Consider the following 19,248-nt stretch of genomic DNA (forward strand, 5'->3'; position numbering starts at 1 on the left):
TGCTGACTTAGTGTCAGGAAGCCCTGGGTCCTCTCTATTCACCTTCTATTTCTTTCTTCGTGGCTAAGCCTTCACACAAAACAGTCTGAAACCACTAGTGGATATCATCATCCAAGTATTAAGAAGAAGGTAATGTAAGAAAGAATATGAAGTTCAGAGAGCTACCATTATTTATACTCAGAGATAAGTCATTATGTAAAAACAGCCTACATTAATTAGGACAATGGCAGTTATCTGAAGTGGACACTTTTATACTTGCTTCTTTATAGTTACAAAAGGCCTTAAAAACATGCAAATGGTGCTTTAGTGCTTCTGGAAAATTATGTTTTATCTTTTAAACAATGGAAGTACACCAAAGAAACTGATTATGAAAATGAATTTCTATAAAACAAATTTTACTTATCTTTTACCTTACTTTATAAAAATCAGAGTGATTTTCTATGGAAAAATCACGTATGATTAAAGAGTACTTCATGAGTACTTTAGAATAACCTCACACCAAACCATAAAAGGAGTAAATAATGTCTTCAAGCGCACTAAAAAGTTATTTCCATTTCCAGTCTAATAATCAATATGATGTACCAACCAGGATGAAACCCTGGCCCTCTCCACAGAAGAAGCCTTTTTGGGGCACCTGGGTGGCTCAGTTGGTTAAGCATCGAACTTTGGCTCAGGTCATGATCTCACAATTCGGGAGTTCTAGCCCCACATCAGGCTCTGTGTTGACAGCTCAGAGCCTGGAGCCTGCTTCGGATTCTGTGTCTCCCTTTTTCTCTGCCCCTCCCCTGCTCATGCTGTCTCTTTGTCTCTCTCTCAAAAATAAACACTAAAAAAAAATTTTTTTTAAAGAAGGCTTTTTAAGCCTAAAAATGAGAAGAAGTAAAATGTAGAACCTAGTATAGGCAAACCATAATATTATAGACTTCTGTGATTCTCAAATGGAATATTTATTGTTTTGACTATTGCAAAGTAAGTACGAACATCTGTCTTATTGTCAAACTGCTTCAGGATTTGTCTTACTGCTGAAGCACACATTTGAATCCAACACTGCAAAGTGGTACTGAATGATAAAGCTTTTTTTTTTTTTAATTTTTAATGTTTATTTTTGAGAGAGAGAGAGAGTGTGAACAGGGGAGAGGCAGAGAAAGGAGACAGAACCCAAAGCAGGCTCAAGGCCCCAATGTCAGCACAGCGACCTACGAGGGGCTTAAACCCACGAACTGCGAGATCATGACCTGAGCCAAATGAAGGTGGCTGCTTAACCAACTGAGCCACTCAGGAACCCCTGAATGATAACTCTTAAACAAAAACAAAAAAACAAAAAAACAAACCTACTCTGTTTCCTGTGGAAAAATCATTCAGAAAAGAAAGCCAAATAATGGAAGTGAAGAAATCTAGGAAACAGGTATTTTGAAAAGATTTTTAAATGGTATGTTGAAAGTATCTCAGCTATAATGTGAGGATATCTAGGCTCTGTATACAGAAACAAGAAAAAAAGAAATATACATCACTTTTTTTTTTATTTTTGTTTATTTTTGAGAGTGAGCACAAGCAGGGGAGGGGCAGAGAGCAGGTGAGACAGAGGATCCAAAGTGGGCTCTGTGCTGACAGCAGAGATGCGGGGCCTGAACTCACAAGCTGTGAGATATGACCTGAGCGGAAGTCAGCTGCTTAACCAAATGACCCACCCAGGCGCCCCAAACATACATCATTTTTTAAGCAAGAGTTTCAAACAAAAAAAAGATATGTAAAACAAAATCAAGCTGAAAAGTGGTAATAAATATATAATCCACTAATTCCACTACTGAGTATTTACTCAAAGAATACGAAAACACTAATTCAAAAAGATATATGCACCCTCCTATGTTTAATGCAGCATTATTTACAAGAGCCAAATTATAGAGATATCCCAAGTGTCCATCGGTAGATGAATGGATAAAGCAGATGTGTGTGGAGGGGGGTATATGTATATGTATGTATACATATACATACAATGGAATATATAGAGATATCCCAAGTGTCCATCGGTAGATGAATGGATAAAGCAGATGTGTGTGGAGGGGGGTATATGTATATATATGTATACATATACATACAATGGAATATTACTCAGCCAAAAAAAAATAAAATAAAATAAATAAAATCTTGCCATTTACAGCAACATGGATAGATCCAGGGAGTATAATGCTAAGTGAAATAAGCCAGAGAAGGAGAAATACTGCATGATTTCACTCATGTACAATTTAAGAAACAAAACAAAGGAATAAAGAGACAAACCAAAAAACAGACTCTTAACTATAAAGAACAAACTGATGGTTACCAGAAGTGGGGTGGGTGGAGGAGATGGGTGAAATTGCTGATGGGGATTAAGAGTATACTTATCTTGATAAGCACTAAGTAATGCATAGAACTATTGAATCACTGTATTGTACACCTGAAACTAATGTAACACTACTACTATGTTAACTATACTGGAATTTTAAAAACCCAAAAAGGTGGTGATTAAGATAAGTATAGGAAATATATCAAACTTAATGATATAATTAATGATATTCACAAGTTTGGTTGGGGGTTCTTAAAATTCTCAGAATATATCACTCTTGAACATCAAGGGGGCTTAATATATACTACCCTGGATAGTCTCTTTGGATTGTTATCTAGAAAATGAGAGGGATAAAAGAAATGATTTCTACCTTTACTTTCAATTCTAGAAGCAAACTGTTTCCCTATATAGAGATCTAATCTTTCAAAGATGCTTTTTCCAAGGTCTGATCAGAGTATAAATGTTGCGTCAAATTAAACAATAACTCATATCATTACTCTCAATGTCTAGAAACATTCTGCCTACCCATAAAAACAGAAAAAGAACAAGAGCAAAAGAGGAAGAACAAAATCAGAAAAATCAGACACAGCAGCTACAGAGGGGTGAGTTCACACATACCAAGAAACTGAGGATTTCGATCAACCACTTCGCTCATCTCTCCAACCAATTCAATGCTGGTGTATCGCACAGCTGTATGTACAGTCTCTGGAAGACGAACAACTCCTTCTAGGACCTCAACAAGTGTTGGATTGTTCTCCCTGAGTACAAAAGGCAAGTATTCACAGTTACTGATTTCAGAGGTTAGGTTCTGGCCTGTTAACAGGCTGCAATGAGACGAATCATTGCTAAAGGGCTTTTTTCTAAACAACCATTTGGATAAAAGTGCTTAACAGCTGGTATGAAAGTTTATTTGAGTCCTCGAAAAAAGCGAAAAGACAGAAATGGAAGATATCATTGTTTAAAGAGAAGCATTCTGTTCCTTAATCTTCTAAATGACAGTAAAGTGTCTAAAGACACAGCCTGCTATCAAATAAGGCTCTTTAAATTGGAGAAGCAGGCATTTACTGTGGATGAATGTCTTCTTTTAAAGAATCCATTTTATTTATTCCTCTATCTGCAGTTCCTAGAACAGTGCCTGGCACATAGTGGGCACTCAATAAATATTGCTGAATGGCTAAATTAATGAATGAATAATTCTCACAGACCACTTGCTATTGGTTATTCTCCAAAAGATTTCTTATAACTGGATACTGAAGACTTTAAGAACAGAGAAGTATGGATGAGCCAGCTCACTATCTAAAGGAACAAGAATACAAGCTGCAGGAAGAGGTAAAGGTGCCCTGACGTGGAACATGAGGGAAATTAACCAAATACTCTCCACAGCTCCATGAATTTATTTTTTCCCTTTCCTTTTCTTTGTTCCACTCCCCAAGAATACTGGCTGAAATTCTTTACAGAGTGGAGGATGCCCTCAAAATGGTAGGATACGATCCAGAAATGAAAGATGTTTAAAATCCAAATAATGTCCTGGATTAGAGCAAAAGCACTCCCTGCTGATAAACTAAGTCTATTGAATCCTTTATTTACACTAAAAAACTGTAACCAGGCAGTTCACTTGAAAGGTGGTAAAATAAAAAACAATGTAAAATCTTCTCTCGTTTATGCCTTATTGTTTCCTGGGGGCGCTAAGCTAATTTTTGAGACCCTCTACCCATCCTTTTTCACATCAACACATATCAGTTAGAATATTAGTGATTTTAATATCAGACTATCACTGAAGGTTCCCAAAGATACCAAAACGAGTTTAAGAGCAAATAGTGGTATACAATTCAGGACCAGAACTTCTTGATAGAGAAAAACAAACCTACTCTATCTCCTTGAATATTTACTGTCAGAAACAATGTAAGATTTCATTGACTAAGCCCTGAAAAGCAGCTAATAAAGAAGACCTATACTTTTCATAAATACATGCCAACCAAGGCTTTGGATAGAGAGCTCAACTGCAGGTATCTGATCACAATACAAGAAAACTTGATAGATATCAGCCTCAATTTATAAACTCAGAGCACAGAGTAAATTCTGCTTTTAGGAATTCATGTTAAAATCATAAATAGAATTTCTATGCTTATCAATTAGGAATCAAATTCTAATTAACTTAAACATTTCCAGTGGCAATAGCAAAATAACTGCCCCTTAGATTTTGCTCCTCTTTTAAGGCGAAGCAGTGTCTATGTCTTGCCTGTCTGAAACTCGCAAATGATTCTCTAAGGCAGACAAAAAGGAGAACGATATAATGAAATATTTGTAAGAATAACTTACTGAAGGTCGCAAAATCAGATGAGAGCCAATTAGTGCCTATTCAGCTGCTTTTAATCAAGTACCAACAATTTAACAGCCTAACAAATTTTTGATTGTACCAACTTTCACAAGGGAGCCTCGGTTGGAAAGATAAATCAACATTCTCTTCCTAGCATCAAAAACAAAACAATTTTAACTCTAGGAAATGTGGTTAAAACATGGGTATCAGCAATGCATGCTACTCTAGAATAGACTCTGGAAGTCAGAAGACTAGGCAGCATTATAGAAGAAGTTCTAAGAGAATTTCCAAATATATACCATATAAGAAAAAAATGGTAATTTTCCTTCCTTTGATATTTAGAGTTCCCAGCAAAAGACTTATTAGACACTCACGGATCAACACTCTTTGCTATAGCAGCCATGATAAAGAGAACCGCTTCTGTCACCTCCCAGGGTGGGTTGCCTTCTTTCAGAGTAGAATATAACTAGAGAAGAAGAGGTGGATTATGGATCCATTAAAAGGAAAACAGAATAGAATTCCAAAACAAACAAAACAAAAAAATCCTGTTAGTTAAAATAAATCTAGCCCCCTGTTTCTAAATCTAATTATCTCTCAGAGCCAGGGGAGAATATTATTTTCTTTTTTCACATCTTCACTGACTATAAGTAAATGTTATTTTAATATCTAAAATAAACCCAGTTAGATCCCCAAGAGTATATCAAGGTTATCATCTGCACCCACAAAATGAATATTATGGAAAAGCAAAACATAATACTCAAGTGTCTTTTCCTGATCCTGATCATAGCTGATACATATATACACTTAAAACTGAAATACAATGTGAATTTTTTATGTATGTATTGATTTTACATTTCTATTGTTTTAAATACTTGTCTGCATCAAAACTGGCAGTACAGATTAAATTCCAAAAAAGCAGCTATTTAGAAGTATCTATCACAATCCTATATCCAAGCAAGGGGAAGAAAAAGGAGACCAAGCAGAACACTCAGAGATGTTCTAGTCCAGAAATTTCCCAGTGCATATCCATCTGTGGAATGTGACTGGGTGTTATTCTAAATAGGATTCCTGTAGTCAAATAACAAACACTGCTAAGTAAGAAAATTAAAGAATTCTCTTGTTGTAGGATTTCACAAAGCCTTTCATAGACTGCTTCAGTCATTTCCTAAATTTAATTGAGGATAGTTTGGTGTTTTGTTTGTGGGGTGTTTTTGTTTTTACCAAAAAACATCATTTACGACTGGTGCTCCACAGAAAATATCTTGGATAACACTGTTAATTTATGTAAATTTGTAAACTGAGGTCTGAAGAACAAGTGACTTGCTCAAAGCCACATTGCCAATGAGAGAAGAGTTGAAATCTGAACACAGGTCATCTGCCTGTGATCTGGTGATCTCATTGAATCTGCTTTCTAAGAATCTCCAACCCTTTGTAATTAGATCAACAAACACACTTTGCTTAATATAAAGAAAATAATTTTAATTTTATTAACACTTTCTAAGTCAGATTATGCCCCAAATACACAAAATGGCTGGGTTACCAAAAATAATAAAATAAAATAAGGGTTAGTTCAGTATTGCTGACAAAGCATCAAAACTTGTATTTTAGAGCTTAGAGCATGATCCAGTAATATGAAAACCACCTGAAATTATGCTAATGTTAAGTGATGTGGAATGGTGATGACTGCAACCTCATGAGGGAAAATGTTACTGATTGTCAGGAAAAATCACAGGACTATGAATCTTCTACTCTAGTATAGTCACCTCTGGGATGAAACTGCACAGGAATCCAACCGTCAGTGTGGACAAAGGAAATGCCAAATAACTAAAAGAATTGCCAGGAGTTGGTACATAATTATTAAAGCAGAAAAACTTGCCTACTTTTCCTGGCTAGGTCCAAGTTCCCTATAAATACTTGGGGCTTTAAGGTTCATCTATGATTTTCCATTCCAACTGGACAAGTGGAACAGCTTTCATTAGCAAGAATAAAAACCGTAACTGAAACATCCATAGTCTGCAATTTGCTTGTAAGATACTAAATAAAGCTACTATATGCCAGGCAGTGTGCTAGGCACCTGCATATCTACTGTCCCATTCAGCCATTAAAACCGAAGAAAAAGGTGGAACATTTACAGAAGACACAGAAGTGAACACACCTAAAGTGATCAGTTAAACTGCTAAGCATCTCCAAATGGACTTACCTGAGCAAAACACTCCATAGACCCAATCAAGAAAATCAAGTCTTTCACCAGGTCTGACACCCTCATACGAAACTCTCCAAAATCATCAGTTTCCTCAGGAACTCCCTCCTGAAATTTCAAGTCAGATAACATTTGTTTTAAATTCACTAAGGCTTTCACTGACCTCTAGAAAATCGAGAATAAAGAAAAAGCCATTCAGCAGTTCAGCACCAATGAACAAGACATAAGTTGCCTAAATCAGAGGGTATTTTACTATACAGGGTGTCCTAAACTTTTAGGTATGTCAAGTCAATACAACCTATCTTTTACGTTTACTATGAGAAACTGTTCTCCCTTTTTTGCTCCCCATTTCCAAGTCATACCTTGCTCTGTTGTTGAAAAAATTTGGAGTGGTCAGAGTGGGAAGTGATCTGGAAGAGGTGGTAATTTTAAGAGCTTTTAAGTTTATCTAGACAAGGTCCAGTTTTTTAGTACTGAAGAAGCCTCTGAAGCTTCATGGTTCAAAATTTACCAAAATCAGGGTGCCTGGGTGGCTCAGTCAGTTAAGTGTCTCACTTGATTTTGGCTCAGATCATAATCCCAGGGTCATGGGATCAAGCCCCACAATGGGCTCCAGGCTGAGCATGGACTCTGATCAAGATTCTTTCTTTCACCCTCTGCCCTTCTCCCCAGCTCGAGTGTACTGTCTCTTTCAAATAATAATAATTAAAAAAAAAGATTCACAAAAATCATTATCACAACTAGATGCAAAACAGAATTAGACTTTAAGAATTTTATGTAGGTAGACAGATACTATACTGTAGATAGATACAGTATAGTAAAATATTAATGGTAGAATTTAGATAATAGGTATAGATATTCACTGAAAATTTTCATCTTTGCCAAACATTTGAAATTTTTCATTAAAAAATAGATCATTTTTATTTCATGCTTCCAACTGTGAGATGGTTAAGGGCATGTATAAGAATCTTTATCCATGACTATCTGGAAAAAAAACCTTAGTACTATTGAGAATTGCTGATCGAGTCCAACCTCCTTGCTTTAAGATAATGTAGTTGAAGATAAGATTCCTCAATTAAAAAACTAAAGAATGGTGCCTGGGTGGCTCAGTAAGTTGGGTGTCCAACTTTGGCTCAGGTCATGATCTTGCAGTTCGTGAGTTCGAGCCCCTCATCAGGTTCTGTGCTGACAGCTCAGAGCCTGGAGCCTGCTTTGGATTGTGTCTCCCTCTCTCTCTGCCCCACCCCACTCGCATTCTGTCTCTTTTCCTCTGTCTCAGAAATAAACATTAAAAAAAAAAAAAAAAAAAACAAAAAAACAAAAAAACACTAAAGAAAGAAAGATTGAAAACCACCAGACTGGGGCGCCTGGGTGGCGCAGTCGGTTGAGCGTCCGACTTCAGCCAGGTCGCGATCTCGCGGTCCGTGAGTTCGAGCCCCGCGTCGGGCTCCGGGCTGATGGCTCGGAGCCTGGAGCCTGTTTCCGATTCTGTGTCTCCCTCTCTCTCTCTGCCCCTCCCCCGTTCATGCTCTGTCTCTCTCTGTCCCAAAAATAAAATAAACGTTGAAAAAAAAAAAATTTATTAAAAAAAAAAAATACAGCATATAAAGTTTTACATTCTGATTTTTTTCATTTAGCAAACCAACTCCTACTACTTCAGAAGTCACTACATTTAACTGTTGCATAATTGTCCATCAAGTTGCTGCATCATAATTTACGTAACTCTTCTTATATTGTTGTACATGAGTTCACCGTTTTTTTATTTTACAGATAATGCTTTGTACATAAAATAGCCATTTTTTTTTTCTTTAAAATTATTTAAGGTAAATTCCCAGGAGAAGGATTCCTGGCTCAGCAGAATTGATTTCTTTCTATATAAGCCTTATACTCTTCATTATACTGGTATTGATTCCTTCAGTGTAAGCTACAGAGTGATAGAAAACCTGCGGATTCCTTTTTTCAGTTCATTTTCAAATTAGCACTGAAAAGTGTAGGAAACTAAGATTTGAAGAAGTGGAGAAGGAAACTTACATGGTCTGGTTCTAGCTGGCAGTGTCGAGCCAAGGCATGGAGCAGCCTCTGAATGTAAGCTTTGAAGATTCCATGAATAACTTCATCATTAGTTTTGTACAAATGTTCCCCAAGTCGGTACCAAAAGTTAAAGGAAATTTCTACTACCTGTCAAATTAGAGAAAAAGAAAAGATTTATTTGAATCAGAAAAGGAATGGAATATGAAGACAATTTTATTACCAGAGCCTTATAGGAAAGAATATATACTTTAAAATATTATGAGTAGAAGTTAAGAAGGCACCTGTTTTCTCTAGCAGATTTATTATTATCCTCCCAAACTATCTTCCCATGTTAGGACCCAAACTCTATTTAGAATAACTGACTATGCAGTCCCTATATTTAGCTGATAACTTCTCAACAGTAGATTCTGAATTTAGAGAAACAGATACAGAAATGGAAGTCTCTTTTAAAGTATTTTTTCTCGGGGCGCCTGGGTGGCGCAGTCGGTTAAGCATCCGACTTCAACCAGGTCACGATCTCGCGGTCTGTGAGTTCGAGCCCCGCGTCAGGCTCTGGGCTGATGGCTCAGAGCCTGGAGCCTGTTTCCGATTCTGTGTCTCCCTCTCTCTCTGCCCCTCCCCCGTTCATGCTCTGTCTCTCTCTGTCCCAAAAATAAAGAAACGTTGAAAAAAAAAAAATTTAAAGTATTTTTTCTCAAATCTATAACCCTTTCATTTATTTATTTTTTTAAATAGGATTCACACCTAGAGCAGAGCCCAATGTGGGGCTTGAACTCATGACCCTGAGATCAAGACCTGAGCTAAGATCAAGATTCGGACACTTAACTGACTGAGCCACCCAGGCGCCCCTAAAATCCTTTCGTTTTGAGATTAACACACCTTTTGCCAGACAAACCATCTGCAAATCCCTGAAAATACCAACCTTATGTCATTTTTACTCCCCTAGTTTCTTGAGTGGGACAGAAAGGGATGAGTCTGGGACTTTATCCACAGTTCATCTTACTCATGAATTATTTAAAGGAGTGATAACTATTACATAGTGCTGTACTTCCTCCCCAAAATGTTTTGCGTTTCATCCAAATCTAAATATCCTCATGAGATCAAGCCAAACAAATAAACATTACTTTTTATGTAATAAGAGAAAAAGGGATGAGAATCACAGCACTCCTGTGCTTCTCCCTAAGAGGGGCCTTACCACCCTTTTCCCATCAAGGATCCAAAACAGATCTATTTAAAACAATATCCAATTTGGGAGTTCCTTCTCACTTCTTATACTATTAAGAGGAGGCAAAATTTCTTGAATAAACAAGATTTTAAAAAATCTAGCCAACTCTTTTAAGAGGCAGGGTATTGTAGAGATTTGGGAATATAGACTTTTAAATCTTTTCAATCCCTCCCCCCACCTTTTTAAGGTTTATTTATTTTGAGAGAGAGAAAGAGCGCGCATGTGCACAAGTGGGAGAGGGGCAGAGAGAGGGAAGGAGTGAGAAGATCCCAAGTAGGCTCCATGCTGTCAGCACAGAGGGGGCTTAATCTTATGAACTGTGAGATCATAACCTGAGATAAAACCAAGAGTTAACACTTAACCAGCTGAGCCAACCAGGCACTCCTCAATCTCTTTCTCATTCCCACCCACAATTTGGAGAAAAACTTTGGATGTTAAAACTTATAGATGCAGAGTGAAGATTTTATATGAGCTGTAAAGCTCTAAAAAGAATAACTGGATGTAGAGAAGGGACTCAGTAAAAAAGTACTACACTTTCTTTCTAATGGGTTCCCTAAGGTGCCCAGGGCAGTCAGCCCAGCTAACCAGGTAAGAAAACAGAAAAGAATTCAAAGCAGAAACCCAAATATAATTTAAAAAGAAAAAGCTCCAGTACAGAGGAAATTCCTATATCACATTTATCAAAAATAAGACTACAGTTTCCCACAAATAAAAAGCGGGACGAGTGGCAATGGAATATAGGTAATATGCAACATACAGCTTGGGAGAATAGTGGCTTTAGCATAATATAGACACTACCTCATATTGAGGATGTCCCGCACAAATGAGCAGCAGTTCCAGAGTTCGTAAGTCCCCGAGACCTTGTCCTGGAGTACAAACAATTTTTTCAAGAAAAGTTTCACACAGTTCAGTGAAAATACGGCAGTAATTCAGAACTCTGTAGATGAAAGAGTAATGAGAACACCACGTCAGAAATCTGTATATTATATGTAGAGACTCAGTTAATTAAATCAACAAAAGGATCCTTACCCTAAGGGACATGTGGTGATTATTTGCTATGTTGTATCAAAATCTCCCTAACAGCTACCTTTTTTTTATATTTTATACAGATAAGCAAATGACTCTTAAGTCAGTTCAAATTCTCAATTACTAAAACATCTGAACCAAATCCTTATCAAATCATACTTGATACTCCAAAGTTCACCCCTAATTCTTGGAGCCTTATCCTTTGTGAGGATCCCTTCCATGATTACAATCTCTCTTTTTGCATCCAATTTACCACTCTAGGTTCAGTTGAGAATAGTAGACCATCTTTAGGATGTGGTGTCTTTATTTACAAATAGAGTCATAAAGAATCATGAAGGATGGAACCCAGGGCTACTGCCTGAAATAATTACTCACTTGTCTAAATCTTCACGTGCCACAGCCATATGATATGCAGTCTCCAATGTCAGGACTCCTTGAAAAAGTTGCATGGCTAACGGCAAGTTAGTCTCCACATTCTCAATGGCATAGAGAGCTGAGCACACACAATCTGAAGCAGCTTCATGTAGGTTGGATGAGGTCTTATCTTGTTGCTGGGAGATAGCAGGAATGGGGAAGTATGAAGTATGATCACTGGGCCGTAATCCAAGTACTAGCAAAACAATTACAGCCTGTTTCTGAACATGTACTTCAAATGTATAGCCTAACAGTCATGGCCTTCAATCAGACAATATTCATCAATCTTCCCTGTCCTATTTCTATTTCCCTATAAGCCAAGCAAATCAGCCTTTTTGTACCTTAATCACAGTCACATGACTTCTAAAATTCCATGTTTTTTCTCCCCCCATACCAGTTCCTTCAAACAGAATGCCATGTGTTCCCTGCCCCCTGTTTTAGTCTGTGGAAATCTTTTCCATCTTTTTTTTTCTTCTGATATTCAAGTACTACCTAAAATAAAAGTGTCCAACAAGTCTCAAACACCCATACCTAACACATTATCATACTATTTCAGAATATCAAGGTTCAACGGAGGTTCTTGTAACTTCTGGGGATGAGAGGAGAAGGTAACTTTGAAAGGAGCAAAGATCAGTTATTCAGCTTCTCATTAGCAATGATGCCTGCGAGTATACAAGAGAGAAAGGCCTGGGAAATCTTGAAGGGAAAAAATATTGAACCTAGAACTCTATATCTAGTTAAACCACCAACCAAGAACGAAAGCAAAATAAAAATGTTTCCCAGGAATGCAAAAATCCAAAGTTTATTTCCCACAGATCCTTCTGAGGAAGGTATTTAAGGAGGTTCAAGAAACAATCCAATCCAGAAGCACAGTAGAGAGAAGTTCCAAGATGACAGTTGGAGAGCAGATCTAAAGAGCAACTGATACAAATTAGAGATCAGAAGAAGGTTCAAAGAGCGAGACCTCTAGGGTTTCTATTCAGGAGAATACAGTTGAGAGGATGGATAAATTTAGTAAAGGCATATTAGTCTTCTGTGAATAATAAAATACAAGGACATTTAGAATCTCCAGAGCTGTACTAGCAAGGTCAGGAGAACACACAGATATATGTAAATCATTCATTAGATTATTCTTAGGTTAAGAGGTAGATTCATAAATATTTCTGATTATTACTACATTGTAAAAATTAAATGTTCAAATTTATTCTTTTGTAATGTTATACGAAGTATCATATTTGTAAAAGCTTTTTTAAAAAGAACTATGGGAGAAAAGGCTGTATTTATAATAAAGTTGTGGTCAAACTATCAAGCAAACTGAAATATGCCATGATTTTGAACCACAATGAATCTAAGAAGAATGAGAATATATTTGACCCTGACCCTAAAATCACTCTTCTTTTAAGCGGCAGAGAAGTCCTGACACTGGATCAGTAGAGAAGATGGTATCATGCTGGCACACTACTGAGCTCATTCCTTTCCCCAGTCTTAACTCCCATTAGTAACACTGTCTTGAGTTTGAAGTGTATTCTAGACTGTGCTCCTTTCATATGTAATCCATCATAATCATAAATTTCTCAGCCAACAGTGGGATTTTAATTTTATACTGACTACTCTTCACACAACTTGGTGACATGAGAACACAAATTACCATTACTAAGGTAGGGCATCAATAGACATGATAGCAAAATCATTATTAGCATCCTAACTATCCTCTTAGCTCCTGATGCAAGAATGCAGCATAAATACACTGACAACAATGAAACACAAAAATGTCTCCTTGAATATGCCTTCCTTTTCCTTTTCTTTTCACAGCAGTATCAATCCAGTATCATGCTACCATCTTCTAAATAGTAGTGCACCAGCACACAACCAGTATCCACAGAGCTTCCATACTAATGACTTCATGGAAGGTAACTATCCAGGAAAACGAGACAAAGTCACTCCCATCTCCAAAGACCTGTTCAATATGTCCTTGAGATATTGCTGTTCCTTGTGTTAAAAAGTAGTCTTATTCCACATGCTTGCTTAGTCCTATCTACCAAGACAAAGGAATGTATTAGGAGGCATTATCACTTTCAAAGTTTATGGAAGACATGCATAAATATATACAAAGATACTACTGTTTATTCCATTAATCTCAAAAGCCCTAAATCTACCCTATGCTTAAGTGAACCCTGATGCTTAAGTGAACTATCTCAATTGCGAAGATAATATTCTCACCTATAACTGTCTGAGACCCAATGACCATTATTATATTTTTAAAACAGGTAAAAAGAGACCAATGGTTTTTTGTTACTTAGAGTTTAATATGTAAATCACGGATCTATGTATAAGACCGCTTTCCTATTAAATCTAACTACATTCTATTCTGAGTATTAATACTAATACCTTAATTTGGTACTTGGTAACAAGGAAGGGACACTGCTGCTTTCTTACTATACACCTTCCAATCACCGTGCAGAAATCTGAAAACACGATGTCCCAGAAGGTTAGTTATTACCGAAAGCGACTATGTGGTAGAAATACTTTCATAAACAAAGCCATTCCTTACCAAAACCTCAAAAAGGAGTGCTAGTAACTTATTGTTAGCCATGAAGTTACTGTCCAAAACTCCTAAGTTAAACCAACTTCCCAAACAGCGGAAGACCTTCATAAGCATCTTCTCATCTGTTCCTGCTTTTTCTACACAGGTCATCTGAAAAAAAGGAAAAAAAAAGTTAAATAATGCCCAACTTTATATTTAAACCACTAGGTCCAATCACCTTATAGGTGTAATAATGAGAAGGATAATAATAACAGCTAACAGTCAAAAGTGCTTTGTAAGTGTCGGATGCTGCTCTCAACACTCTTCATTAATCCCCACTAAAGCTACAGGCAGGCACTATTATCTCTACTTTGTCAACTGGGAAGCTGAGATAGATTACAGACTTCCCTCAAAATAGCTGTGTTTCAGAAGTAACTGTTTCTTAGATCCCACTTCTTCATTAATGTAATCTCATCAAAAAATTGTCTATAAGGGCAACTAGGTGGCTCAGTCGGTTAAGCGTCTGACTCCTGATTTCAGCTCAGGTCGTGATCTCACAGTTCATGGGATCAAGTCCCCTGTCAGGCTATGCACTGACAGCGTGGAGCCTGCTTGGGATTCTCTCTCCCTTTTTCTCTGCCCCTTTCCCCGCTCATGCACGCTCTCTTTTTCTCAAAATAAGCATTTTTTTTAAAGTGTCTTTAAAATAGTACTCGTCTATGCAGTTGATTTTACAGAATAAAAATAAGCTAGCCCGACTAATGTACATCCCCACATAAAAAGCTGATGTTTCAGCTTCAGCACTTGAACATTCTAGCAAATACGCCATTCCACATAAAGTGACTCTACTATAAATATGGTGGGTTGATAAAAGAGATAAAATGAAAACTCAGACTAAAACTCACCACTGTTTCTCTTTGCAAACTGTTTTTGTGATGTACATTTTTTTCCAAAATTAAGTGTAATGTAACTTTTTCTGGATTAAAAAAATGTTTCAAAATAACTTTTACAAGTAATGGATTAGAAATATAATTGCCATGGGGTTTGGGGGGCATGTGTTGGGGTACAGAATCCCACAGTGGTCTAAATGTTGACCCTTGTACTTCTAGGTAGCCACAGTCCCCTTATGTTTGCAGTATCATCAGGCAATTATAATTCATACTTCCCAATTAGTATGAATTGTACTGAACTGAATTGAAATCAAAGAAGAAAAACAGAAATGATTCAAGTTAAGTTCACTGCAACCACACATAAACTTGAATTGATGAAGCTCTTGATGTAAAGTCATTACAGAACCATTTGGCCTTTACACTTCCTGAATGACATTTCAATTTACTAAGACAGGATGTTTACAAATGAAATGTATAGAATGACTATACATTCTAACTTCTGACTCAAAAACAGAATTTTGGAAAAACCCTACATCTAAATCTAGTTGCTTTGAAGGGAAAAAAATCTGCTAATTAAATCAAACACACACCATAAAGCTTCAGAACTAAGTTACCCTGGGTTCCTCTTTAAGAACTATATTATTGGGGCGCCTGGGTGGCTCAGTCGGTTAAGCGTCTGACTTCGGCTCCGGTCATGATCCCACAGTTTGTGAGCTCGAGCCCCGCACTGGGTGCTGTGCTGACAGCTCAGAGCCTGGAGCCTGCTTCGAATTCTCTGTCTCCCTCTGTCTCTGCTCCTCCCCCGCTCATGCTCTCTGTCTGTCTCTCTCTCTGTCTCTCCTCCAAAAATAAATAAGAACATTAAAAAAAATTTTTTTGAAGAACTATATTATTAAGAACTCTGTCTCTGAATAAAAAACAAAACAAAACAGAACTGTCTCTTAAAGCAAAGCCTAAAAAGCTGAAAGATAAATGCCAGAAGAGTTCACCAGTAAAAATACAGCAGAGGTAAGAACTGATCTTGGATTAACAAAATGAAACATAAATGAAGGGAAAAAAATATATTAGAGGACAGGCTCAGTTCAACTGTAAGAAAAAAAGAATAATATTTGAAATTTTTAAAAGTTCAACACAATGTTTAGGAATCGCTCCCCCTGAATAGAAGACAAAAGTATAATACTGACAAAATGAGATGGAATAGAACGAATAAGGGAATGTGGGGGAAACCATGAAAAAGGTTTTAAGAGGTCTTTGGTACCTTGGATTACAGCCAGCCTATTTTTCCTGGCAATTATGGACTAATTTCATTTTCTAGATTCTGTAACATGACAAGCGACATGACACAATTATAGACCTTATTAAGTTTATTAAGTACCACAGGGAGAAATTTTTCAGATGTCATCACAACAAATCAAGCTATTGTCTGTTGTCAATTACGAGGAAGTGTTAGTCAAGCATATGACTGGAGAGTCCAAGCGGATGCTGCACTTGACCACTGTCCCAGTAATGATGACTGTGAGGACTGTAGTGTCAAGTGGATTCTTTTGACTTCACTTAAGTGCTTACAAAAAGAAAATGACAGGGTTGCCTGGGTGGCTCAGTCAGTTAAGCATCCAACTCCAGCTCAGGTCATGATCTCACAGTTCATGGGTTTGAGCCCTGAGTCAGGTTCTCTGCTGTCAGTGTAGAGCCTGCTTCGGATGCTCACTCCCTCTCTTTCTCTGCCCCTCCCCGGCTAGTTCTCTCTCTCGTTCTCTCTCTCTCTCTCTCTCTCTCTCTCAAAAATAAATAAACTTTAAGAAAGAAAAAAAACGAAACAAAGAAAATGACAAGCTCGGGTCCCTTAACTCAATTTAAGCCACAGTCTGAGAACCAAAGCTTCCACAACCACTGTAAATGAGGCCCTTATTTTGTGTAGCTACAGGGCTAATATTTATACACAAAATTGTGTGGCTTGCTGAATTACAAACAACAGCTGAAATCACAATCTCATAAGATTTCTCATGTGGAAAGTAGGAAATTGTAAAGCATGGGATTCTGAAACTTGGAATGGAGACATCTGGTTGGACCCTAATGAAACAATCTTGAACTCCCAGATTAGCACATCTCCCTTACTAGAAGTAGTCTGCCTTCCAGTGTCTGAGAAGATGCCTTCTTCAGCTGGAAAGCCCTGTAATAACCTTATCTAAGATAGGTGCTTTCAAAGGGATGCCTATTCTCTTCAAGACCTACCACAACCATTTCCTGTGCCACCCATAATTATGGCCAAATCTTAGCACGTTCCAGGGGACAGGTACCCACAGAGGAAATAACTTACTAAGAGAACTCTGTAACTTTGCTACCATGTATATGAAGAAACCTAGAGAACATATGCGGAAGTGATTCTAAGGGTGTTAGACCAAGAGACACTGGAATATACCACTAAACTGAGGTAAACTCATTGGTATGAATGTACTTCCTAGAGAGTCTGGATTTAATGAGTATACGGCACCCCTGAGAAGTACCAATAGGAAGGAAAATCACAGTACAAATATCTATGATTTGGGAGTAAACCTATACCTTCTCTTTTGAGAAACAAGCTTCTGGCTTGCTACTGATTCTTGGCAGAGATTAAACATATGCCTGAGGTTCCCATCATGAACTGAGTATTGTGCGAATTACCTAAACATAAGGTTGGGTATGCATAACAGCAACCTGTCATTGAACAGATATGGAATATAAGAGACTGAGTTCAAAAGGGTGTAAGAAAGTTGCACAAGCAGGCAGATCAGATTCCTCTGACACCAACCTTTCTTGCATTGATTCATCTCCCTCAATCCATGCCTGTTGCTTCCTGCCTCTAGTGATGCTCTTTAAAACTAGATAACTAAAGAAGAAAACTCAAGCTTGGATTACAGATGATCTGTCCAACATCATGCTGGTATCACCTAAAGGTGGACAGCTGCAGAATTACAGGCCCACATAGGGGCTGTAGTGAAGGACAGTGAGTGGTTGAAGAAAAATTCTTATGGGCAGAACTTCAAGCAATAGAATTCATTGTTCACCACATGTGGAGTAAGAGATGACTGAAAATATGGATCTACAATATGGGGCACCTGGGTGGCTCAGTCGATTAAGTGTCCAACTTCAGCTCAGGTCATGATCTCACAGTTCGTGGGTTTGAGCCCCTCGTCGGGCTCTGTGCTGACAGCTCAGAGCCTGGAGCCTACTTCAGATGCTGTCTCCCTCCTTCTCTGCCCCTCCCCTGTTTGCACTCTCTCTCTCTCTCTCTCTCTCTCTCTCTCTCTCTCAAAAATAAATAAATATTAAGAAAAAAAAAGAAAATATGGATCTACATGTATTTATGGACAATTTTCAGTGCTATGGATGATCAGGGATTTGGAAGAAGCATGGTCAGAAGATTGGTGACAAGAGGTCTGAGGCAGAAGTACATATGAATGGTATACAAATAGGCACAGACTGTGGAGTGATTTCTGTCCTGTGTGAATACAGAGGAATCTTTCAATGACAGAGGGACAAAATGACAAACTCTGTAATATCAGTCTCTTTCCCCAGTCACCCAGTGCTTACTCAATGGCCTCATAAACAAAGTGGCCACAGTAGCAGGGATGGAGGCTACACTAGAATTAACATGGACTTCCACTAAGTTAAAACTACTGATGAGTATCAAACCTGCCAACAGCAGAGACCAACACTGAGTCCCTAAAATGGCACCATCAGCCATAGGAACCAGATTGACTGATTATGTTGCACTTCTATCACAAAGGAAGCAGAGATTTGAAGGACAAGACTCATAGGAAGAAAGGAAGGAAGAGACTCATATTCTGAATATGGATATGCCTTCCCTGCTTGCAATGCTTCTGTCAGCAATGTATCATTTATGAATTCACCGAATGCCATATCCAACCATCATGGAATCCTGTCTAATCAAGGAACTCACATCAGGGTAAAGGATGTATAGTAAACAGCGAATCTGAGCTCTGTTGGTTTTGAGATCTTGGTCCCCAAGGAAGGAATGCTTCCACCAGGAAAACACAAACATGATTCTAGTAAATTGGAATAAAGTCCACCACCTGGACAATTTGGGCTTCTTATGCCACTGAACCAATAGGGAAAAAAAAGGGCAGGGGGTTAATCTGTAGGCTGGAGTGACTGATCCCAAAAACCAAGGAAAAACTGAGTTCCTTCTACACAATGGAAGCAAGAAGTTCTTGGTCTGGAACCCAGAGAATTTTCTAGAGAGCTTCTTAGTAATTCATGCTCAATAGTAAAGATTAATGTAAAACCACAGAAGCAAC

The 19,248-nt window shown here is 37.7% G+C and overlaps 1 protein-coding gene across 3 annotated transcripts in view; it reads right to left on the bottom strand.

Moving 5' to 3' along the window:
* Positions 1-19,248, bottom strand: part of TNPO3 (transportin 3) — an 80,048-nt gene that overhangs the window by 26,768 nt on the left and 34,032 nt on the right. For all 3 annotated transcript variants that reach the window (XM_045495586.1, XM_045495589.1, XM_045495588.1), the window contains 7 exons: positions 14,088-14,231; positions 11,498-11,673; positions 10,895-11,033; positions 8,872-9,018; positions 6,841-6,948; positions 5,015-5,106; positions 2,942-3,081 (listed from right to left, as the gene is read on the bottom strand). In XM_045495586.1, coding sequence (XP_045351542.1) covers positions 2,942-3,081; positions 5,015-5,106; positions 6,841-6,948; positions 8,872-9,018; positions 10,895-11,033; positions 11,498-11,673; positions 14,088-14,231 — 946 coding nt within the window. The remainder of the gene's footprint in view (positions 1-2,941; positions 3,082-5,014; positions 5,107-6,840; positions 6,949-8,871; positions 9,019-10,894; positions 11,034-11,497; positions 11,674-14,087; positions 14,232-19,248) is intronic.

The sequence above is a fragment of the Leopardus geoffroyi genome, chromosome A2, assembly GCF_018350155.1.
Source record: "Leopardus geoffroyi isolate Oge1 chromosome A2, O.geoffroyi_Oge1_pat1.0, whole genome shotgun sequence".
Lineage (NCBI taxonomy): Eukaryota > Metazoa > Chordata > Mammalia > Carnivora > Felidae > Leopardus > Leopardus geoffroyi.